This window comes from Hyperolius riggenbachi, chromosome 3 (assembly GCF_040937935.1).
Source record: "Hyperolius riggenbachi isolate aHypRig1 chromosome 3, aHypRig1.pri, whole genome shotgun sequence".
NCBI lineage: Eukaryota > Metazoa > Chordata > Amphibia > Anura > Hyperoliidae > Hyperolius > Hyperolius riggenbachi.
In genome coordinates this window covers 252,541,563-252,566,916 of record NC_090648.1, presented here as the reverse complement: position 1 = coordinate 252,566,916, position 25,354 = coordinate 252,541,563, and the positions used below count along the sequence as shown (strand labels likewise).

The following is a 25,354-nucleotide window of genomic DNA, read 5'->3' as shown; positions in this document are numbered from 1 at the left end:
ACCCGCCACTGCATACCTGTTGTGTTCAGTGAACCCGCCACTGCATACCTGTTCTGTTCAGTGGACCCGCCACTGTATACCTGTTCTGTTCAGTGAACACGCCACTGTATACCTGTTCAGTGAACCTGCCACTGCATACCTGTTCTGTGAACCCGCCACTGTATACCTGTTCTGTTCAGTGAACCCACCGCATCAGTGCGCATACCTGTGCAGTTAAGTGAACCCACCTACCTACGTGAGTGCACGCAGTGTGATATACCACTCCGTGCATACCCGATATGGACAAAACAGGTAGAGGAAGAGATAGTGCCAGAGCCAGAGGAAGGCCACCCGGCAGGTCTGCGCGAGGTCGTGTAAATGTAATTTCGTGTGGACCTGGCCCACAGTACAGTGCTCGGAAGAAGGCACGTCCCATCACCTCCCAAGATTGTCAGGACGTGGTTGAGTATTTAGCGACACAGAACACCTCATCTTGCTCAGCCACCAGCGCTACTACTAGCACCACTTCCGCTGCATTTGACACTTCGCAAGAATTATTTAGTGTTGAAATCACTGATGCACAGCCATTGTTGTTACAGCCAGATGAATTTTCACCAGCTCATATATTTGAGTTACCCGGCAACACTATGGATGTAACGTGTAAGGAGGATGAAGGACCTACTGATGGTGCATGTTTGGATTTGACTGAGGCAAGCGAAGCTGGGCAGGATGATTACGATGATGACGATGATAGGGATCCTCTGTATGTTCCCAATAGAGGAGATGAAGAGGGGGACAGTTCAGAGGGGGAATCGGAGAGTAATAGGAGGAGAGAAGTTGCTGAAAGAAGCTGGGGCAGCTCTTCGTCAGAAACAGCTGGTGGCAGTGTCCGGCACCATGTATCGCCACCTATGTACAGCCAGCCAACTTGCCCTTCAGCATCAGCTGCTGAGGTCCCCATAGTGCCCATATCCCAGGGTGGCTCAACGGTGTGGAAATTTTTTAATGTGTGTGCCTCAGATCGGACCAAAGCCATCTGTTCGCTCTGCCAACAAAAATTGAGCCGTGGAAAGGCCAACACTCACGTAGGGACAAGTGCCTTACGAAGGCACCTGGAGAAAAGGCACAAACAGCAATGGGATGGCCACCTGAGCAAAAGCAGCAGCAGCACACAAAAGAAAAGTCACCCTCCTTCTCCTCTTCCTCCTTCAGGTGCATCATCTGCTTCTGCCGCTTTCTCCCTTCCACCTTCACAGGCACCCTCCTCCACTCCACCTCTGCCCTTGAGCGGTTCCTGCTCCTCTGCCCACAGCAGCAGTCAGGTGTCCGTGAAGGAAATGTTTGAGCGGAAGAAGCCAATTTCGGCCAGTCACCCCCTTACCCGGCGTCTGACAGCTGGCGTGGCGGAACTGTTAGCTCACCAGCTGTTACCATACCGGCTGGTGGACTCTGAGGCCTTCCGTAAATTTGTGGCCATCGGAACACCGCAGTGGAAGATGCCAGGCCGCACTTATTTTTTGAGAAAGGCCATACCCCAACTGCACCGTGAAGTTGAGAGGCAAGTGGTGTCATCTCTTGCGAAGAGCGTTGGGTCAAGGGTACACCTGACCACGGATGCCTGGTCTGCCAAGCACGGGCAGGGCCGCTACATTACGTACACAGCCCATTGGGTCAACCTGGTGGTGAACGATGGCAAGCAAGGCGCAGCGGACCAAATTGTGACACCTCCACGGCTTGCAGGCAGGCCTCCTGCCACCTCCTCTCCTCCTGCTACATGCTCTTCGCTGTCCTCCTCCTCCTTGGGTGAGTGGCAGTTCTCCTCTCCAGCTACACAGCCCCAGCTCCGCAGGGCCTATGCTGCATGCCAGGTACGACGGTGTCACGCCATCTTAGACATGTCTTGTCTCAAAGCGGAGAGTCACACTGGAGCAGCTCTCCTGGCTGCTCTTAAGAAACAGGTGGATGAGTGGCTGACCCCGCATCACCTGGAGATAGGCAACGTGGTGTGCGACAACGGCAGCAATCTGCTTGCCGCTTTGCATATGGGGAAGCTGACACACATACCCTGCATGGCACATGTCATGAATCTAGTTGTTCAAAGATTTGTGGCAAAGTACCCTGGCTTAGCGGATGTCCTGAAGCAGGCCAGGAAGGTCTGTAGGCATTTGAGGCGGTCTTACACAGCCATGGCACGCTTTGCGGAAATTCAGCGGAAAAACAACATGCCGGTGAGACGCCTCATTTGCGATAGCCCGACTCGCTGGAATTCGACCCTGCTCATGTTCTCCCGCCTGCTAGAACAGAAGAAAGCCATCACCCACTACCTCTACAACTACAGCAGAATGAAACAGTCTGGGAAGATGGGGATGTTCTGGCCCGACAACTGGATACTGATAAAAAATGCATGCAGGCTCATGCGGCCGTTTGAGGAGGTGACCAACCTGGTGAGCTGCAGTGAGGGCACCATCAGCGACTTAATTCCCTACGCTTACTTCTTGGAGCGTGCTGTGCGTAGAGTGGCGGATGAAGCTGCGAATGAGCGTGACCAGGAACCGTTACGGCAGGAACAGGCATGGGACCAATTTTCATCAGACCCAGCTGTTTCCTCAACACCTGCGGCAGCACAGAGGGGGGAGGAGGAGGAAGAAGAGAAGTCGTGTGCAGAAGATGAGTCAGACTCAGAGGATGATGAGCAAGGTGTTTCTTTGGGGGAGGAGGAGGAGGAGGGGACGGCGGCAGGAGAACACCCGCAGCAGGCGTCGCCGGGGGCTTGTGCTGCTCAACCTTCCCGTGGTATTGTTCGCGGCTGGGGGGAGGAGGTTGACTTACGTGACGTCACTGAGGAAGAGCAAGAGGAGATGGAGGGTACTGGATCCGACTTTGTGCAGATGTCGTCTTTTATGCTGTCCTGCCTGTGGAGGGACCCCCGTATAAAAAACCTCAAGGGGAATGAGCTGTACTGGGTGGCCACACTACTAGACCCTCGGTACAGGCACAAAGTGGCGGACCTGTTACCAACTCACCTGAAGGTGGAAAGGATGCAGCACATGCAGAACCAGCTGTCAACTATGCTTTACAATGCCTTTAAGGGTGATGTGACAGCACAACGCCAGCAAGGTACCACTGCCACTAATCCTCCTCCCGTGTCCACGCAGTCTAAGACAGGACGCTCCAGCGATCTCATGGTGATGTCGGACATGCGGACGTTCTTTAGTCCAACGTCTCGCCGTCGCCCTTCCGGATCCACCCTCCACCAACGCCTGGAACGGCAGGTAGCCGACTACCTGGCCTTAAGTGTGGATGTAGACACTGCTGTGAACAGCGATGAGGAACCCTTGAACTACTGGGTGCACAGGCTTGACCTGTGGCCAGAGCTGTCCCAATTTGCCATCCAACTTCTCTCCTGCCCTGCCGCAAGCGTCCTGTCAGAAAGGACCTTCAGCGCAGCTGGAGGCATTGTCACTGAGAAGAGAAGTCGCCTAAGTCACAAAAGTGTTAAGTACCTCACCTTTATCAAAATGAATGAGGCATGGATCCCAGAGGGCTGCTGCTCGCCCCAAGACTAAGTCAGTCCCCGCACACACAGCATCTCTGCCTGCACGCCGTGTGACTGGCTGCCTGGCCTGCCCCAAGAAGACTAAGTCGCTCCCAGTCCCTCCACACAGCATGTCTGCCTGCAGGCCGCTTGACTACCTTCTCTGCCACCACCAACAGGGTCCGGGACTCCAGGCGGATTGCTGAATTTTTTAGGCCGCTGCTAGCAGCGGCCGCTGTAATAATTTTTCTGGTGCGTGTACATGACTGCCTAATTTTTCTGGCTGCACTGCGGGCAGCTGCAACAACAAAAGAAAAGGCATGTACATGCGCCCATTCCCCTTCGTGATCATTACCTTGCCGTGGTGAAGGGGCTTGCGTATCACAATGAAGCAATGACCGGCGCCTAGATGAGTGTCTCGGGGGGCACACAAAAGATAATAAGGTCGTTGCTTCATTATGGTCAGACCAAATTTGATCAGCTGGACAGTCACTGTTCTGTCATTCAGCTACATCAGCCAGGCGACCATATGGGCTGTAAAGCCACCAAAACCTGCACTCTCGCCATGGTGCGCACCAGTCCAGCACGGCCGTCACTACACAAACAGCTGTTTGCGGTGCGTTACACGGTGAGTTTGGTGTGTCAGTGTGAAGCAGTACCTTAATTACACTACCTGATTGATGTATACACATGCAAGATGTTTTAAAGCACTTTAGGCCTGTCATTTAGCATTCAATGTGATTTCTGCCCTTAAAACGCTGCTTTGCGTCAAATCCAGATTTTTCCCGGGGACTTTTGGCGTGTATCCCACTCCGCCATGCCCCCCTCCAGGTGTTAGACCCCTTGAAACATCTTTTCCATCACTTTTGTGGCCAGCATAATTTTTTTTTCAAAGTTCGCATCCCCATTGAAGTCTATTGCGGTTCGCGAACTTTAACGCGAACCGAACCTTCCGCGGAAGTTCGCGAACCCGGTTCGCGAACCTAAAATCGGAGGTTCGGCCCAACTCTAGTGACTATAAGCAATCTTTGAATTAAATGTTGAAGGTTGTTCAGAGATTCCCGGTTCAGGGGCTTTCCCCTACTGAGCTAAGTATCTAACTTTTTTATGGTTAAAGGTACCCTTTAAGTGCCAAGACAGTAGAAGAGTTCTTCTTAAAAGAACATGGCATACATAAAGTAGTGCAAGCTCTAATGATTGAGTGTCGAAAATAACTGAATACACCCTAGCCCCTTCCTAATTTTCAGTTGTGTTACGTATATGCCACTACCCTCATCACTGTTACCATTTACTAATGGTTATTCCAACCCCCATCTTCCATGGTTTACTCGAAGCATGCGTAGGAATCTACAGAAATGTCATGGACCTACTCTGGCATTATATGCTGTAGCATGTCAGACCGTTTGCTATCTTACATCTGCTGGCACTGCTAATGTTCCACCAGTCAGCATGTTTCTTCTGTGAGCTGCAAACCACTGTTAACTATGCAAATATGAATCTATTACATAGAGAAATAAACTGACTATGATCTGTATTTTAACATTTATAAACACTAAAATGACTGTTACCCTGGAGGGATAGAAACCGTTTTTCTATCTTACTGACCTGAACAAGTAAAAAAGATTATGAAAATATGCTTTGGCCATAATGAACAAAGCATATTTCTTCAAGTGTGAATGTTTTACTCACATTATAGTGCAGTTACACAAGCTTATTTTTCTTTATAGCCTACAGAAAACACGGACAGATGGGCTAAATCACTGGTAGGTCTGTGGGAAATTAAATGTGTATGCAAATATAAATATTTTGAACTGTTGCAACATGTATTTCCAGTGATTTATTGATGAGGTGTCTAAATTATTTGGAGCTTATGAGAAATGCTTCCTACACTGTGGATCTGCAGGGAAAAGCTAGACCTTTCATATTCTATAAACACTAATCTTATAAATGTGTAACAAGGAAACCCAACACGGATGATGATTACAACAACCAATCAGGTATCCTTCTTTTATTCTCTCAACTGCATTATACACTAGTCTTATGTACTCCACAATGAAGAAAACTCTCTGTATACGTATAGCTTTATGCTATACAAAAAATAACTTTGGCATGACACCTGTAATATTAAAGTGGGACTGTCAACCATAAAATCAAATACCATTTACCAACTGCTCTATGTTTATTATGTAGTCTACATCATGACCCTGCATTGCAAGCATTCCAATATAATCATAAATGTGTCTGCGGTAATGAATCTTATCTCAATCAGCCTGGCTCTATTCTGGTACATTGCCAGGGAGAGGGAAGCCTGTTATCTCCCCTCCCACATTCCTGCTCCTAATTGATAGGCTTAGGGCAGTTCAGTGTGACGAGAGGCAGAGAAGGGAAATACACCACATCCTTCTGCAGAAGCTTCTAAAATACTATTTATGCTGTGCTCATATGTGTTTACAAAGCAAGCTAGATATGACATTGCACTTTCTAGTACAGAGCTTAGTAGGGAGGAGAGCTGGCAATGCATACATTATTTCTAACAGGAGAAAAAAAAGAGTAAGGGAGGAAATTGCATCAGGATTGGCTTTAGTCAGAGGCAGTAAAGATGGAGAATGTCTGGAACTATTTCTTTGTACTATATAGAATTCACTGAAATCAAAATGTGGACAGTACAATACATATCATGTATGTAGAACAAGTATTTAACTACTTAGATATATATTTTGTTTAGAGATGGCCCGAACTTATCCTATAGCGAACAGCTTTGGGGAATGACCTCGGGGTAATTTCCGCATAGGTCTTTTTACGCATTGCTGCGCAGACACTTTCCCGGCAGCCGCACGTCCTTGATTGTGCGCCGGCAGCTGGAAAATCTCTGGGCATGACATCACCGGCAACAGGCGCGTGATTGAGGCTATGCTGCCACTGGGAAAGCCACAGTAATGTGTAAAATTACGTATGCGGATATGACCCAAGGTCATTCCACATAGCTGTTTGCTATAGAACAAGTTTGGAACATCTGTAGTTTTTTTTTTTTTTTTCTGAGATCATATGGCTTTCTCTGCTGCTTTAATAAAGTGGAATTGCCAAAGTTTGCTCAGTGATATTAACAAACAAAAAGCTGTGTAATGTAAAACTTCAGGCAAACTTTCAAATCTGTTCAATTTTGTCACATGACTTCTGTTTCCCATGCAAGCTGACCTTCAAAAGATGGCAAAAAATAAAAATAATAATTTTATCAAGGAAAGTTTTCATTGATGTCACAAAATCTTATATAGGAAATTATACAGGACTGGGTGTGATTTCCTCAAAATATGATAGCTGGTTTCCAGCTTAGCATGAAACGCTGCTAGTAAGGGAAAGATAAAAATGCAGCGATAAGCCACCTCTGAGCATATTCCATTGTAAACCTATCATCAGGATGGCTTACCTCTTCCTGACGCTCCTCTCCTGTGTGCTGAACAAACCATCGGATGGAAGATTGCTGAGACTTCGGGACACATTCCAGAAAAGTAGAATTGAACTCAACACCAAATATAACCTTTTCCTCTGGAGTTTCATTGGTTGTCTCTATACAACATAACAGAAAAATACATATATATTTAAAAAAAATACATATATACTGTAAATAGTCAAAGTATACATAACCATTTATTCATTAATTTATTGATTAATAATTAAAATAACACCATCACTAATTTAACATAGTAAATAAGTAGTAAGATCCTACATGATGAAAAGGGAGGCTAGTCAGTAGTTATGCAATGTACTGTAAGCATCATGACAACGGCTATGCTACTGAAGTCTATGGAGTAAGTTCTGCGGAGTCTGTGCACAACCACTGTCTACTAACAAAGTAGGGTACTAACTGGGTACTAACAAAGTAGGGTGCAACAGTTAGTGGCAGTCACACATTAACTGGATTACAGGCTGCGACTAGTAAAAAAAACAAAAAAAAAAAACTAGGTTGCTTAATTTCTTGGTCGTAGTCCTGGTTATGCCAGATTCCCTGCTGCTTAACTTAGCAGCAGCAATTGTTTCTGACAAACATGCTTCATATGATGGTGACCTTTTGTAAAACACTATTGCATTCTCATTTCCAGGCACCAGTCCATTTGTATTGCATTAGCTCTTTGCAATGCAACCCAGAGTTTGGCATATTTGTCCAGCAGTGGGGTAGCTAGCTACCAGAACAAGCAACAGTTATTTTGTCTCTGAATCAGGTAAGGCCACTGAATCAGGTAGTTTTGGCGCCCGGCGCTTATCACCAAGCACCGAAGCTGGGCACAGCCATAGCACTCGTGCTATGCTGTACGTCCCGTGGCAGGTTAATTTGGGGATCTCACAATTGCAACGTTCACAGTAAGGCGGGGCAATGCACCACCTGTTGCAACGTTCACTGTATGGCGGGGCATTGCATTATGACCAGTGCCCCTCTATTTTGTCTAATTTTAGCCCCCTGTCTATTTGAGTTTGACATCCCTGCCATAGATTCACCTCTGGGTGATCTTAATTGTTTTTATTATTGATGTCAAGTGTCTCAATAAAGTCTTGACAATTTACTAATTACATGGTCTGACCTGGTGCTGTTTTGAGCTATCTTTCCATTTTGTTTTTGTGTAACTTCCTGTTTATCCATTAGCTCTTTAGCACAATTTCAGAAATTATTATTTTTGTTGTAATTTATTTCATGTATGGTGCTTGTCTTGTTCTTTTTGGTTGACCAAATATAAAATTCTAGTTTCCAGGCTTGCCGAGTCACACAGTTCCAACTATATTCTGCACTTTTTTTTTAAGGTAAAATAATATTTTCCCTGGAGATGCAGTTTAAAAAAAATATACTCCCCACAATGTGGAACATATCTGTTGAGTGAAATAGCTGTACAACACAAAGGAAGGTGGTGAGAGGGCCTGTTACATTTCACACTGACTTCCATTAGACCGGGCTGTTCTTTGCAAAGGAGAACAACTCTTCCTTGCTGAAACCATTAACACCTCCACAAACAACTTACTCTCATCCACATCCCAGCATTGAGTAAGAGGATCTCCATTTTTCACATCTTGTCTTCTTGAACGCCTTAAGTAAGAGAAGAATAAGAATATAAGAATCAGTGACAAAGACTTTTCCGGCTTGATAGATTGCAAAGAAAAAAAAAATATCAAGGAGTGCTATTATTTAGATTGATGAAGAGTCGCTGATTGCATTCTTTCAACACCTCTGTGAAAACAAACATATTGAAAAGGAAAATAGGAGGAGAGCCGGCATTATTCCACACCTGCAGAAATAAATTATACACAGATATATCTCATGCCAAAGAAATAAACGAGTAATGCTGGTTTCCACTGAATAATCACTTCTGTTCTATATCTCTACACCATTTCATGTGCATCAGCACTCCACATACACACCATAAAACCAGAGTCTGTGGATAATCACATTCAATTGTAAGCTCTTTTGGGAAGGGTATTCTTTCCATGTCCTCTTTTTGTGAGTGATTATCTCAAGCTTGTAATCTTCCATACCACCTTATTTAATGGCCACTACTAAATATTGAGGCAGATTCACTAATGCAAGTGATTGCACATTGTGATCCCTCCCCTTAAGGTGCCCATACATTTAGCGATGTATGGGCAGATCGACCAAGAGACATATCTCTCTGATCGAATCTGTACAGAAAGAGATCTGTTGGCTGACTGCAGGCCAATTCCTGATCGATTTCAGCACGAAATATTTTGGGAATCAGCCTTGTGACGCTGCCTCACTGCCTCTGTCGCTGTCCCCCCAAATGCTATATGTGCCCGTGCATTAACCAGTTCACCCCCAAGGGTATTTATCCTAACGGACCAGAGCAATTTTCAGTTGTCAGTGCTTTTATACCCTAATAACTTTAATACTACTTATCCCAAGAAAATGATCTATACCTCGTTTTTTTCGCCACCAATTAGGCTTTCTGTGGATAGTACATTTTGCTAAGAATTTTTTTATTCTAAATGCGTTTTAATGAGAACAACAGAAAAAAAAAGAAAAAAAATCATTATTTCTCAGTTTTCAACCATTATAGTTTTAAAATTAAACATTCTCCTGTGGATAAAACAAACACGTTTTATTTGCCAAGTTGTCCCGATTATTAAACAGTTTAAATGATGTCCCTATCACAATGTATGGCGACAGTATATTATTTTGAAATATAAGTGTTATTTTTCTGTTGTGTTTTTTTTTATTCTGGCCATAATTACAAGCCCCTATGTAATAAATTAAAATTAATTTCCCCCCATAAAATATAAATTAATATAAAATATAAATTAACAAAGCTGAGTCCTTAAGGCAACTATTTATTTATTTTTTTTAGCTGATTTTTTTTTACAAGTGTTTTTTTTTTTTGGGCTGGGGGGGGGAGGGTTGGAAGTGTAATTTTATTAAGATCTGTATGTACTTGAAAATGAATGTATTTTGTAGGTGTAATGTACTTTTTGGCCACAAGATGGCGCTAGTGAACACTCATAGGAAATGTTCACTTTTTTTTTTTTTTCTTCACTTTATTTAATTGTTACATTTCCTGTTATTGTGAATGGACGTAGCCGCTGTTCGCGGTCACGTCCATTCACTCCAGGCACTGCGATTGGGTAGAGGACCGTTCGGTCCTCTTCCCCAATCACCCAGCACGGAAGCCCGACGGAAAAAGCGGCGGTAGCGGCGGACACACGGCGGTAGCAGCGGCGGGAACGCGGGACGTATTAAAACGTCATGTTGCTTTTAATAGCGGTAAGCATGACGTTTTAATACGTTAGGATGTCAGTAAATGGTTAAAATACTTAACCTCTCCGGCCTCTTGCTAGAGTTCAGACCTTTAGCTGCCGGAACATAGCTCGTGGAGCCCGTGTGTGACATGACACACATGCCACATACTACCACCGGTAGTCACATGGGATGCAAATGCAGAAGCAGATAGACACTAGCAGCGGGTGGTTGGATAGGTAGAGTAGATCCATTTAACTGAATAGAGAAATAAGGAACACAGTGCACGTTTCCCTATTACATTGTCGACCATCACAATGGTGGATTTTATTTAAATTAAAAGTATGTTTAAAAAAAAGAGTGCCCAAGCCAATGTAAATTTGTATTCACCATGCAGACTGGTATAACCAAGTTAAATAGGGAAGGTGGTTTATATATATATATATATATATATATATATATATATATATATATATATATATATATATATATATATATATATATATATGTAGTAGAACTAATGTAAAATGTTTTTCTTTTTATTGTCATGTGTTCTCTTCTGTTTTGTGCTGTATCCTACATTATTCTGTTCTGCAACCTATCTTCTTCTTCTGTATATTCTTTAAAACATTTCTTAAAGGGTACCTGAAATAATTTTTGAGCAGAAGTTGAAAATAGAGGTACGTGCCTTTAAGGCTGACATACTTTTGTGACTGATCTGTGATGAGTCCTGGCTATTCCCCAAATTGGGGGGATGCGGGGAATTCTCAACATAAAAGTTGAATCCACACAGACAAGAAGAGGCTGAGCTCCTCCATATGTTCCTCCCTTTTGCTGGCCATGTCCAAACTCTCTTCTTCCCTTCATGCACAAGAGGACATACTGGACATGCTCAGTACTCATGTCTTCTCGTACACGGCTCTTCAAGAAAGTGCATGTAATGTGTGTATGCCGAAATGACTCAGAAGTAGCCATTTTGCCAGTAAAGAACAGTTTGTTTGTTTTGTTTTTTAAACTGAAAACAGTGGCAGAGAGCAGCTAAAGAACGGTGCAGATGAAGTCAGACAGTTATATAGAACCAGGTATTATGTTTTTTTAAGTGTTTTATGAATTTACAGGAAAATGTATTTTTTTATTTTTTTTCCATTCCTCTATTCTTCTGTCTTTTGCCTTATGTTCTTCTCTTTTTCTGCTTTTATGATTCTAAAGTTTTGATTGCAGGTCCACACACTGCTAAACAGATCAGGGCTTCCTACTGATCCATAATTTGGACCAACAGGAAATGTTCAGGTACATTTAAAGAATCCCCTAGTGGGAAATGCAATATTTAAAGGAGCCCAGAAGTGACATATAACACGAGAAGATAAGCATGTATGTATAAACATGTATAAGTACTTAGAATTGGTTGCTGTGCCTTTTTTTTATCACTCTGAGAATCATAGATTAATCTTTAAAATCGCAATATGACCAAGATTCCAAGAAAGCCCAATGCATAATTAGGGCTACAGGCACAATGTTTATCTCATTAGGTTATAAAAGAAAGAAGAATGAATATGAAAAAATACAAAAATTACAGATGAAAATAAGAATAAAAATATTAATCATAGTAATATTTACATTTACTGAATAGTAATTCATATTGAAACAATGTTTTTAAGACATCCAACATTTCTTTACAAAGGTTTGTGATGGTTACCTCTTCAGAGTAGGTATATATCTAGAGCAGGAATTTCCATCCCATGCACAGTATGGATCTCTGGCGAGACAACAGTCTGTACAAGCCTTCCCATACGTATCACAGCGATGTGGTGACAGCTGAACCAGGTCGTCATGAGTTGATATATAAAGCTGATGCTGCAATTAAACAAAGCCATTTAATTTAATCATACTTGAAATACTATTTTTTTCTACAAAAAAGGGACAATGTAAGATAAAAGTTTTTTTTTGTAACATCAGACATAACCAATTGGCATCTTCAGTGACAAATTCAAATAAGATTGTGCTGGGTAATTTGGCTGCTGGCGTGTAATAATGACAAACTTATATCTTTGCAATCAAGAAGGAACACAATACAATCTCACTGATGTTAGCTTATGCCGGAGCGAACATGTAAACATGGCGCTCCAGTAAAAAGGACACCGGATATAGTTACTAGTATCAGTAAAATAACTATATTGTTCTAGTTAATTCTGATAGCAAAATATGAGTAATCTTTACAGATATTTTACTATGACCTAACCTAACAGTGCTCTCACACAGAATCCTCCCTCTACAAATGTCTAACCTTGCCCCCTCCCCCTTCATGGCGCTTGATATTAACCCCCTCATGGTGGTGCCTTACCTTAACTTCCACCTGGTGGTGTCTAACCTTAGCACTTACCAGGCTGATCATCAACCTGTCATCTGAGAGGTGTGAAAGTTTTAATTGTTTTTTAAATTGCCTACAATCTTGTTTAGATAGTTTTATACTAATAAAATAAATTATTCTTGATAAATTGAGTAGTGCTGTTTCCATGGGCAATGTTCCTTTTCATGATAGTAAATTTAATATTGATCGCCCAGAGCACACTCTGAATTAATAAGTGTGGTGATTGGTGAACACTTTTCTTGCTTAATGCATGTATTATTAACAGATGCTTAACAAAACTCTACATACCTGCTTGATGGAAAGTTCTATATTTGTAATTGGTGATGGTTTCTAAAAACAGAAAAAAATATACATTTTCATCATAGGGCATAAACAATTTATACTGATGTTTCAGACATCCACCATTTTAATAGCTATCAATACACATGCTATGTCAGCCTTTCTCAACCTTTTTACCCTGGAGGTACCCTGAAAAATAATTGTTGGATCTCAAGGTAGCCCTGAATTAATTTTGCAGGTGGCATGGTCTTGAAAATCTGATGTGGCTGTTTAGGTCATTACGCCTATTACAGCAGCAAGGTCCAATATTTACATCAGCAAGCAAGAATAATTCACTAATGAGGTAAAATGACATCACAAGAACAAGATATATATATATATATATATATATATATATATATATATATATATATATATATATATATATATATATATATATATATGTATATATATATATATGTATATATATATATATATATATATATATATATATATATATATATATATATATATATATATATAGTCTTAATTTGATATTGCCGTTGCAGATATTGCTCTTCTAAAGACATTAAGCGATACAGTTATTAACTTATCAAGCTGTATAATGGACACTCAGCCTGTTTTAATTATTGCCTTTGCAAGGACACATTTCTGGCCATTTTGAGTGTAATGGGCTCACATTTTCAGGTCATCTCTGGAAACCCAGTATCCTCTCAATGTTTTTCCTCTTTTCTCATTATGGTAGAATGGGTTATCCCTACCCCGTGCCAGAAGTAACTGATCACTAATGGTGTAGCTACGGATATAATGAATATCTCTGAAATACTGAAATAATAAACACTGTGTTCATATTTTTAAATATTTGAAATACTTGGCATACTTGTCCTCTATTCTACCTTTGTTACTATCACTATGTTCGATATATGCACAGTGGAGCTGTCATGAAAAGTAATTTTGTTGTGTTACACAATGATAATAAAGTGCTTGAATCTTGAATCTAGTGTGAAGTACAGCCACAGTGTTAGAGAGACATAAGCAGAAGACACTTAATGTACATGTGGAGGGAATCATTACCAACAGAGCACCAATTAAAGCAAACCTGAAGTTAGGAATCAATGTGAAAACATACCTATGTCAGGCTCTTGATACCATAGGGTCTTACCAGTGCTTGGTCCGTCCCATTGGTCCTCGGTCACCAGTCACCACCACCCCCCTTAAAGTTCTGCAATTGGCTATGTCTTCGATACTCTTCAGGCAGCCTTCAGGAGCACTCAGTTCCGAGAGTGCTCTCCAAGATGAGCACATCCATACTGCCTGGATTCGCACATGTGCAGTACGGATACACTAGTCTTTGGAAGTATTTGGGTATGCAAGAACTTCTAAATGCTTCTTGATGAGTGCCGAAGAGGTAATCAACCTAGCTGGTAAAATATCTTCAACAGGGGGTGGCGTTGGAACGACAAGACAGATTGATGACCAGGAAGGCTCCATGGTATCCAGAGACATCCCTCTACAAAATTAAGTATCTAGCCTGAAATGAGATACCTAACTTCGGGTTCACTTTAAGAGCAAATACAGCAGTTGAAGCGGGGCCCGAGTGGGCCTCTCTGGTCCAGGGGCCCGGATTGATCACACCCTCTGCTTCCCTTATTGCTACATCATTCTTGATCACTTAATATCTATTTACAGCCTCAGACATCAAACAGACTTCACATAATTCACAAAAAAAACTAATGAAAGAGCTAAGAATCCCTTAATCTTAGCGTAAAAAGCTGAACAAAGTTAAAAATCCAGTGTGTATGAATCAGAGTTGTCAATGCAAAGACCTAAAATTATCAGAAAGGGACTAAGGATAATGATTATTTTTCTATATCCAACAGTTCCCTTTATTTAGCACTGATATTTAGGAAAGAACTGGAAGAGGTTACAAAAAAAATTTAATAATCAAGATTTGCCATCAGCTATAGAGAAAATAGTGCTGTGCCTCATTAAACTCATATCGTCAACGTGACAAAGTGACTTAATGACAAGATAAAAATATGCTTATCATGTATCATAAAATTAATGCACTGATTTGCTAAACTTATGCAGAAATGCCTGTAAGACCAATGCATGTAATCCTGCCTAGTTCATTTATACATACACTGCATACCTTGAATATTTGCAATTCTTCAAGTAAAACCTCTTCCATGTTCCACAGATCCTTTGTAACACTAATTACTTTGAGCACCGTTCCAATATCTAAAAAGCACAAAATAACAATAAGAAAAGAGCATATCGTGTGATATTTACACAACAGCCATGCACATCTGCAGTTATTTAACAAGGCAGTGGAAAATTCTATACCAGTGGGCAAAGTACAATAACGTCTCTGTAAAAAGATGAATTGTTATGGATCGATATGGTTGCTATTTCTGGCTGGGCAGTGCATACATGGTACATAGACATTACCCGCTGTCCTCTACATACAAACCTGTTCTTTGAGGTTATTTGTAAGTTGAATTTGTTTGTAAGCCAAGTTACAAAGTTAAACATGGATACATTTTTTTTTGGTGGGTTTTTAATTTGTTTTCAACTACTTACAAACGTTGGTACACTAACAACAAAAATATGTAATAGAAAAAACTACAGTACATGTTGTACATGAAAAAAAAAAACTTTATCTGTATTTATGTAGCATTGTAACTCTCTTTGTTTGTATGCAGGTGACTGTCTGTACAATGTAAAAGGAAGCAGGCATTAGCATATATGCAGAGTCTTGGTATCTATTTTATACTGATTGCTGCATATACTACACTGTAATGAGATGCACTGTAGTTAATTATAGCAAAATAGTCTTTCCGTCTTTAGTGTGTGATTATATATGTTGAAGTAGCTCCCTCTGCTGGCAAAGCAGTACATAGAGCAGTACATATAGATTATGAGTAGATTCTTTTATTTGCTGACTTTATTTAAAACTGTACAATACATACTGTAGAAATGTCATTTTATTTCCACTGTAAGATGTCAACTGTATAATAAAAATGACAAGCTTATCCTCTACAGTCCTGCAAATGTGTGGAACAATATGTGGAATGCAGCCCTTTGACAGTTTGCCAGCACTATTTTTGTAGCCTAAAAACTGTTGTATTTTCATAACTATTGTTATGCATCTCGAGTAAAGTTTCAGAACGTGTCTTGTAGATTCTGGAACTCATTGTGATTGTGTCACCTCATTAATAATATTCCTGCATGACATTTAGCTTTAATGATAAACGTCACAGTTCACATTCAGCAACATATAACAACATGTGTGGGTGTGCATGCAGGTCTGAGTTTCATGATAACCTCATTCATGGTCATTATTTATTGAAAAGCCCAGTCCATGTTGTTAAGTGTATATGCAAAAGTGTTTCCACTTCAGATACTGATTATCTATAGACACCTAACATTCTTGAAGTGGAAGTGGGGGAGAGTCAAGCACACATGTGTGATGTCATGCACCCATATTCTCAGCAATGAAGATACCAAGAAGGACACTAGCGAGTTGAGTTTGTATCGCCACTCACGCCATTATTAGAGGCCAGATTTATACTTGGTAGTGATTAGGTTACAGGGGTGCCTTTTAGCACTGGATCCCAGATTCAGATCCCAGCCAGGGCACTATCTGCACAGAGTTTGTATGTTCTGCCGTCTTTGGGTGGATTTCCGCTGGGCACTCCGGTTTCCTTCAACATCCCAAAATCATAGAGATAAGTTAATTGGCCACCTATAAAAATTTGCCTAAAGGTGGCCATACACTTATAGATTTGCAGCAGATTCGACCATCAGATAGATTTCTGGCAGATGCCTGTCAAGTCGAATCTGACAGGAATCTATCTGATGTGTGCCACACACTAGGAATAGATTTCCAATAGATCTCAGAATGAAATCTATTGGAAATCTATCTAAATGCATTATTGGACCATTAGATCCAATGCAACTCTATAGGCCATGGATCTGCTACCAGCAGCAGATCGACCTAGATCTTCCATCCTGTCATATAGCTCAAATCCATTGAAATTGCTCAATATTGGCCACAAATCGATTGATCGATAGATTTGAAAGAATCTATTTGTGATCGATCGATTCTATAGAATCGATCGATTGATGGCTGAAATCGAACAGTGTATGGGCCCCTTTAGATTATGATGGACTCATGACTATGGTAGAGATTAGCTTGTGAGCCCCTCTGAGGGACAGTTAAAGGACAACTGAAGCGAGTGGGATATGGAGGCGGCCTCATTTATTTCCTTTTAAACAAAACCAGTTGCCTGGCTGTCCTGCTTATCCTCTGCCTCCTAATACTTTTAGCCATAGACCCTGAACAAGCATGCAGCAGATCGGGTGTTTTTGACATTATTGTCAGATCTGACAAAATTAGCTGCATGCTTGTTTCTGGTGTTCTTCAGACACTACAGCAGCCAAATAGCTTAACAGGGCTACCAGGCCACTGATATTGTTTAACCACTTGCCGACCGCATGCTTATACCGTGCGTCGGCAAAGTGGCAGCTGCAGGACCAGCGACGCAGTACTGCATCGCCAGCTGCAGGCTGATTAATCAGGAAGCAGCCGCTCGCGCGAGCGGCTGCTTCCTGTCAATTCACGGCGGGGGGCTCCGTGAATAGCCTGCGGGCCGCCGATGGCGGCTCGCAGGCTAAATGTAAACACAAGCGGAAATAATCCGCTTTGTTTACATTGTACGGCGCTGCTGCGCAGCAGCGCTGTAAGGCAGATCGGCGATCCCCGGCCAATCAGCGGCCGGGGATCGCCGCCATGTGACAGGGGACGTCCTGTCACTGGCTGCACAGGACGGATAGCGTCCTGTGCAGCCCGGATCACCGGGGAAGGGAGGTAGAAGAGGGAGGGGGGTGAATGTCGCCGCGGAGGGGGGCTTTGAGGTGCCCCCCCCCGCAACTAGCCAGACCCCCCTGCACATCATCCCCATAGGGGGGAAAAAAGGGGGGCGATCTGATCGCTCTGCGTGCACCCTGATCTGTGCTGGGGGCTGCAGAGCCCACCCAGCACAGATCCCAACAAACAGCGCTGGTCCTTAAGGGGGGGGGTAAAGGGTGGGTCCTCAAGTGGTTAAAAGGAAATAAATATGGCGGCCTCCATATTCTCCTAACTTCAGCCTGTGAAAACTTCACTCCTCTCTTCTCCTCCCTCCTCCCCTCTGCCTCTGAAATCTCTGGCTAGTAACCTCCTTTTCCTCCTGCCCAGACTGAGCTCCCATAAGCCCTTGCTACTAAGGCTCAGAGTGCCAAGGCACTCTGGAGAAGCTGTGGGCGAGGCTTGTTTAATTTATAGGGAATTAGAGTATTAAAACAAAAAAAGTATTTGGCTTGAGGAATGGCCTTTAAACTATATGAAAGGAACACAATTATGCAATGAGTAAAAGTTTATCTTGGATCCACTTTAAGAGACAAGTCTGCGGTATATATTTTGTACAGTTCTGGCGGAAGATGTTGATGCTGTATAAATACAAAATAACAATAATAGGCCTAGCTTTCTCTTTGCTCCCTTTTCATCTGTGATTGCCATTCTCCCTTTCTGAATTCAGCCCTCTCTTCCATGTGTAACATCCATGTACAGCATCCCTTCTCTGCATTATGAAAACATTTTAATTCACAATTTCTTTTTGCTATTTTATTTTGTTAAAAGGTATTTATGCATTTTAACTTGCATAGAGCAGTAGCTTATTTGTTGTCATTAGAGATGGCCCGAACCTCCGATTTTCGGTTCGAACTTTCGCGAACCGCAATAGACTTCAATGGGGAGGCGAACTTTGAAAACTAGAAACACTTATGCTGGCCACAAAAGTGATGGAAAAGATGTTTCATGGGGTCTAACACCTGGAGGGGGGCATGGCGGAGTGGGATAGATGCCAAAAGTCCCGGGGAAAAATCTGGATTGGATGCAAAGCAGCGTTTTAAGGGCAGAAATCACATTGAATGCTAAATTGCAGGCCTAAAGTGCTTTAAAACATCTTGCATGTGTATACATCAATAAGGGAGTGTAATTAGAGTACTGCTTCACATTGACACACCAAACTCACTGTGTGACGCACCGCAAACAGCTGTTTGTGTAGTGACGGCCGTGCTGGACTAGTGAGCACCATGGTGAGAGTGGCGGATTTCAAGCCCATATGGTTGCCGGGCTGAGGTAGCTGAATGACAGAACAGTGACTGTCCAGCTGATCAAATTTGGTCTATCCACAATGAAGCAACAACCTTATTATCGTGGGTGTGCCCCCCCCCCCCCCGACACACTCATATAGCTGTCGGTCATTGCTTCATTGTGATACGCAAGCCCCTTCACCGCGGCAAGGTAATGATCATAAAGGGGAATTGGCACATGTACATGCCTTTTGTTTTGTTGTTGCAGCTGCAGTGCAGCCAGAAAAATTAGGCAGGCATGTACACGCACCAGAAAAATTATTATAGCGGCCGCTGAAAATTCAGGAAAGCGCCTGGAGTCCTGGACCCTGTTGGTGGTGGCGGAGAAGGCAGTCAACCGGCCTGCGGGCAGAGATGCTGTGTGGGGACTGACTTAGTCTTGGGGCAGGCAGTCACATGGCGTGCAGCCGGAGATGCTGTGTGTGGGGACTGTCTTAGTCTTCGGGCAGGCCTGAGGATGCTTGGCAGACCAAACCCAACACTGTGTGCCAAAGATGTCACCACTTGCCTTTCAACATCATGGTACAGTTTAGGTATCGCCTTTTTTGAGAAAAAATTACGGCCCAGGCCTGAGAAAGATGAGATGTTCTGTGTTAAATAGTCAACTACGTCCTGACAATATTGGGGGTTGATGGCACATGCCTTCTTCTGAACACTGTACTTTGGGCCCACTGTACTTTGGTCGAGGGCTGCACGAAATCACGACACCGCGACCTCGAACAGACCTGCCAGGTGGCCTGCCTCTACCTTCTGTTTTGTCCATATTGGGGGGGGATGAAGTGAAAGGTATGCACTGACTTGACTAATACAATGTGCAGTCACACAGGTGCAGTTAACAGACATGCACGAAGTGGTATATCACACTGCGTGCACTCACGTGGTAGGTGGGTGCACTGAGCATCTGGTTGAACTCGATGGACGTATTTCTTTTTTCAACCAAAATAACTATGTAACTATGTAACACAACAGGTAGGTATATGCAGTGATGGGTATTACAATGTGCACCTGTCACACACAGACAGGTAACGGACAGGCACAGTGACACTGTGTGCGCTCACGTAGGTAGGTGGGTGCACTGTGGACAACAGGTAGTAGGTATATGCAGTGATGGGTATTACAATGTGCACCTGTCACACAAACAGGTATTCGCTGAATGTGCTGGGCCTGGCAGTGGCACACACAGTAGGAATTACCAAGGCTGTCTATGCAACACAAGTGTCAGTGGGACACACACACAAAAAAAATAGATCACAAGAACAAGATTAGCTCTCAAAAGAGCTGTTGAGGGGTGCTTTTTTAGCAATAAGAATCAGCAAGGAGCGAGCTAACAAGCCTAAAAGAGCCTAACTAAACTTTCCCTATGAGAGTCTGCAGCAGCTTTCCCTTCTCTAATTAATGCAGGCACACAAGTGAGTCCAAAGCCTGATGCTGCCTGCCTTTTATAAGGGGGGGTTGGGTTCCAGGAGGGAGTGTAGCCTGATTGGCTACAATGTGCCTGCTCACTCTGATGTAGAGGGTCAAAGTTGACCCTCACGATGCACTATGGGGGCGAACCGAACTTCCGGAAAAGGTCGCGGTTCTCCCCGATCATGAACCCCGGAAGTTCGCCGGGAACCGTTCGCCGGAAAACCGTTCGGGCCATCTCTAGTTGCCATTCTATTTTGCAGTGATCTGCGATTTTCCAAGCTCAAATTATACTTTTTAAGCTTGGAATGTATAATTTCTCTGGAGTATGGACTACTGAGAAATCCCCATCTCATTGCAAAAGTAGCTGAGATTTTTGCTATTTAAATTACTACATTGGCAAGTGACAACAGGGTTAGAAATTTGTACATACATAAGGAAGTTAAAATAATGTAAATTTTAAATACATAGTAAACTCCAGGGGGGCAGGAAAAGTAGTTTATTATATCAGAAGTTTAGTTTGGTTATACATTGTATATTTATACAGATGCATTTGCTGGGATCTGAGGACTGAGTTTACTATTTACTGAGTTTACTATAGCCAAAGGTTTACAATATCAGAGTTTATTATAACGAGATTCTTATATATATATAAAGGACCGTGCCGAGGCAGAGGTGAGAGAGGCTCCAGTCTCAGGGCGCAGTGTAGGAGGGGGTGCACAACTCACTCAGCTAACACTCCCCTATTGTGTTTGAAGCAGAGAGAAATAAGAAAAGGGGATACATGGCAATGACTGCAAGCCAGAAAACTAGAGATTAAGGTGTTGGGGGCTTTGGGGCGCCTCTTAGTCTAATAGCAATCAGTGTGTGATGGCTGGGGGGAGGAATGAAAGGGCGCACTTTGGTGTCTCAGCCTTGGGTGCTGGAGGACCTTGTCCAGACTCTATATAATATATATATACTCATAAAACGATAACACTGTTAGTAATAAAATATAATATATATAATATAAATAAAATAAACTATTACCAGTCCCAAGAAACATGACATCATACTGGCCATCTTCTGCAGTGACATGGTCCACGGCTATCTGGGTCAGCTTGTAGTCCACATTGAGTCTGGTGAACACAGGTCTTCCATGGAGGGGATATACAGACTTGTACATGAGTGGATGGTTCTTTACAAAGCTGATGACATCATCTGGAAAATCCTTCGTAGATTTAATCATTGGATCGAAAGTTTTGCTTGGACACTGAAAAATAAAGAAATAACAAATAATGAACTAAATGAAGAAAAAAAATATTTGGCAAAGTGTTTTAACAACCAGATCAGTTATAGTTACCTGTATTACACATTACTAGTAGATAGAAAAAAAACAAATTCAGAAGTTTTCTATGCAAATCGAGGATGCATATTTTGCCAACTAAAAGTCAGTTTACCAATTTGAAAGTTTAGTAAATAGCACAAGTTTGTCAGATTATTTTTACTTTATGCAAAATGACCTGTGACCTTTAGTACAATGAAATAAACTGACACACCAAGGAATGTGTGTGTGTGTGTGTGTGTCTGCAGTGTGTGTGTGTGTGTGTGTGTGTGTGTGTGTGTGTGTGTGTGTGTGTGTGTGTGTGTGTGTGTGTGTGTGTGTGTGTGTGTGTGTGTGTGTGTGTGTGTGTGTGTGTGTGTATACAATTCTTGTTTAAAAGGGTACAATACAATTCATTTGTGAAATATGACTTACACTGCATTACATACCAGACACAAGGAAATACTAAATCTGCATAGTTGGGCTGCCATCTAGTGGTCAAATATAATATTACTAATGTTGTTTTTTAACAGGTGAAATGAGATGTATGTCTGTTTCCCAAATATATTTTCAGGTTCCACTCACAGTGATGTAAAAAAAAAAAAAGCACTATACAAAAATACTAGAGACCCTACCTGTGCACCTGTTAGGAAATTACAGACATTTGTAATCAAAATATATCAATAGCAAGCACATAAGTGCCCATGTGCTCACACACACACATGCATGCACGCACACGCACACATGCATGCACACACACACATATATGCATGCACGCACACACACATGCGCACACACACCAACTTTAGACGGCAGCTATAATAATATAATATCTACTCATCCATGCTCTTCAGCCTAGTGTGCAGTGTGCACTGCCCAAGTAACCAATCATTGGGCCCAGGCATGATTCCTTTGGGGTAAAAGTACCTATACAAATCTGAATATCTCAAGGTTTTAACATTTGCATAGAAGAGCTTGGGGGTGGGGTGGGGTGGGGGGGGTCAGGGTTGCGCAATTTAAAACTTGCACAGCAAAAAGAGAGGGGGGGGGAACCGATGTGTATATACCATAAAACTTTAATTTCAGGCAGATGGAATAGCCAGAGAATGGTGGGAAGCTCTCCCCCCTACCTTACAGCTGTTTCACAGCGTAAGTTGTTTCCTCAGAGGCATCACGGAGGAAATATGGACATTATGCTTTGGCGGTGGCACGATGTATGTGAGACCATGTAATGCAAGCTAACCCGGGTGGTTCTGAATGCTGTTGTGCTGGTCATTTCTTTCTATGCGAAACGAAATGTAAAAATTTCACTGGGGCCCATAGCTGCTTAGCCATGCCCCTGGGACAGACCAAGCAGTGGCTACAAGCTAGAAGCTTCATGGCAAGCAGGCAGGCATTGCACCAGATACTATGACAAATGAAGCCCTCAGTACCTGCTGTTAGACCAGCACCAAGTGAGGAGTCATAATGGGGGCAAAAGGGACTATCTGAACTCATCCTTTAATTGCAGTCGGAAAAAGAGATCAGACTGCTGGCTATGCTGTCCAATTGCTTAATTAGAGAACAGCCTGGAAGAAATTAAAAATCCTTTGGCAAGGAATGCAGTTTACCTATATGTATGCAAACTATACATCTAGCTGTCTACAGTTCTGAATGAAATGAAGCTTGACAATATGTACACTGTTATAATTAACTCTTGTTCTGACTTTTTTCATAATGAATGAAACATAAGCACAACTGAGTTGTATGACAGTGTAGTGTTCCAAGCTTTATAATGAACGCCCTCATCCCTATTCCACATGATAGTTCTGTGTGCAGAAGCTTTATATACTGTAGCATGCGGTTGAATATTCCACAGACACATAAAATGTGCAGTGGAATGAAGCCTAATACAAGAGCTGGATGTTAGTGTGATATACCTAGCTAATAAAATTATACTGCTGAGGGAAGAGACTAATGCTAAAATGACATGGACTTAAAGAAAAAGCTTTACGGCTCTTAAGTATTGCAATAACAAATAGATGCTGCTGAGTTTATAGGACTTCACTCTATTTTGAATCATGTTCTCCACAGCTTTCATTAGACCATAGTGTGGGTGGCAATTTAAAATGGAATTTCAGACATCATTACAAATGTAAAATAGCAATTTCCACCCCTTTCCTCTCCCACTTACTTCATGAACACCAGTTCCAATATTCCCCTCCCTCCAGCCCACCGGTCCCCCCAGTCATAACAGACAAGTAACAGTTGTGCCATTAAAACATCATTCTCTCGCCTTTTTTTAGTTGGGATTACTGCAGTCATACAGTCACTTTGTAAAGCAGTGTTCAAATTCAGTTAAAGCAGGCGTCTATTGCAAACAGTTAAAGCATAAAAATGTCAATCTATTTATAAAGATGCACTAAGGAACAGCCTTATCTCGCCTCTATTGTTTTTAATGCTTCTCAAGTCTATGGGCCACAGGGGTGCTTGGTATTTTGGCTCTATGTTAATGCTGCTGAACAATAGGTTACTGGTGTTCTGTAGTCATGTGACAAGTGTTGCAGGGAGATAAGAGATTAACCTGACAGGTGCAAGTTAAATTAAACTGAAACAATAACTTGCAGGGCTGATAAAAGTAATCAACTGTAACTTTCTGGATGGCTCTTATACGCAGGAGACAAATTAGATGCCTTCTTACAATGACTAAAGTCAAAGTGCCCATGTGTAAGGTCATATCTTTTAAATTAAATCTGTTTTAAACAAAAAAGGGGTTTATTTAAAATTATCCACGAAGGCAAAAAGAGTCCAAACAATTCTTCACCTGCTCTAAAATACTGGAGTGGGCAAAGAACCTGTAATCGGCCACCAAACACAGAACTGTGTGGTCTGCTACAATGTTCCAGTGACCCCAAGAGCAAAACAAAGTTAAAGTAGCAAAAACTACACTTCCAGCCCCATGTAATTTTTGAGGTCCCTCAGTGTCCACTCTGTTGTTTTACTGTCACTGCAATTAACGTCAAAGACCTGGCTGGGTTGTGCACTATGGTGCATGCGCTATCCTGGCTATGCGCCTCCTCAACCACACGTCTGCGGTTGAGAGCATTCCACGTATATGAAGTTCAGAAAGACTTGGAAGGTGGCTGTTCTCTGTGAATTTACTGCTTGTTACATCCATGTGCCATGACTTCTGGAAACAGCACACGGTGGATAGAGTTGGGCCGAACCTCCGATTTTAGGTTCGCGAACCGGGTTCGCGAACTTTCGCGGAAGGTTCGGTTCGCGTTAAAGTTCGCGAACCGCAATAGACTTCAATGGGGATGCGAACTTTGAAAAAAAAAAAAATTATGCTGGCCACAAAAGTGATGGAAAAGATGTTTCAAGGGGTCTAACACCTGGAGGGGGGCATGGCGGAGTGGGATAGATGCCAAAAGTCCCCGGGAAAAATCTGGATTTGACGCAAAGCAGCGTTTTAAGGGCAGAAATCACATTGAATGCTAAATGACAGGCCTAAAGTGCTTTAAAACATCTTGCATGTGTATACATCAATCAGGTAGTGTAATTAAGGTACTGCTTCAC

General features: G+C 42.4%; 1 protein-coding gene across 2 annotated transcripts in view; it reads right to left on the bottom strand.

Annotated features, from left to right (window-relative positions):
• Positions 1-25,354, bottom strand: part of SEMA3D (semaphorin 3D) — a 231,829-nt gene that overhangs the window by 9,014 nt on the left and 197,461 nt on the right. For both annotated transcript variants that reach the window (XM_068276170.1, XM_068276171.1), the window contains exons 12-17: positions 21,523-21,745; positions 15,044-15,132; positions 12,901-12,942; positions 11,941-12,098; positions 8,521-8,585; positions 6,939-7,078 (exon numbers count right to left, since the gene is read on the bottom strand). In XM_068276170.1, coding sequence (XP_068132271.1) covers positions 6,939-7,078; positions 8,521-8,585; positions 11,941-12,098; positions 12,901-12,942; positions 15,044-15,132; positions 21,523-21,745 — 717 coding nt within the window. The remainder of the gene's footprint in view (positions 1-6,938; positions 7,079-8,520; positions 8,586-11,940; positions 12,099-12,900; positions 12,943-15,043; positions 15,133-21,522; positions 21,746-25,354) is intronic.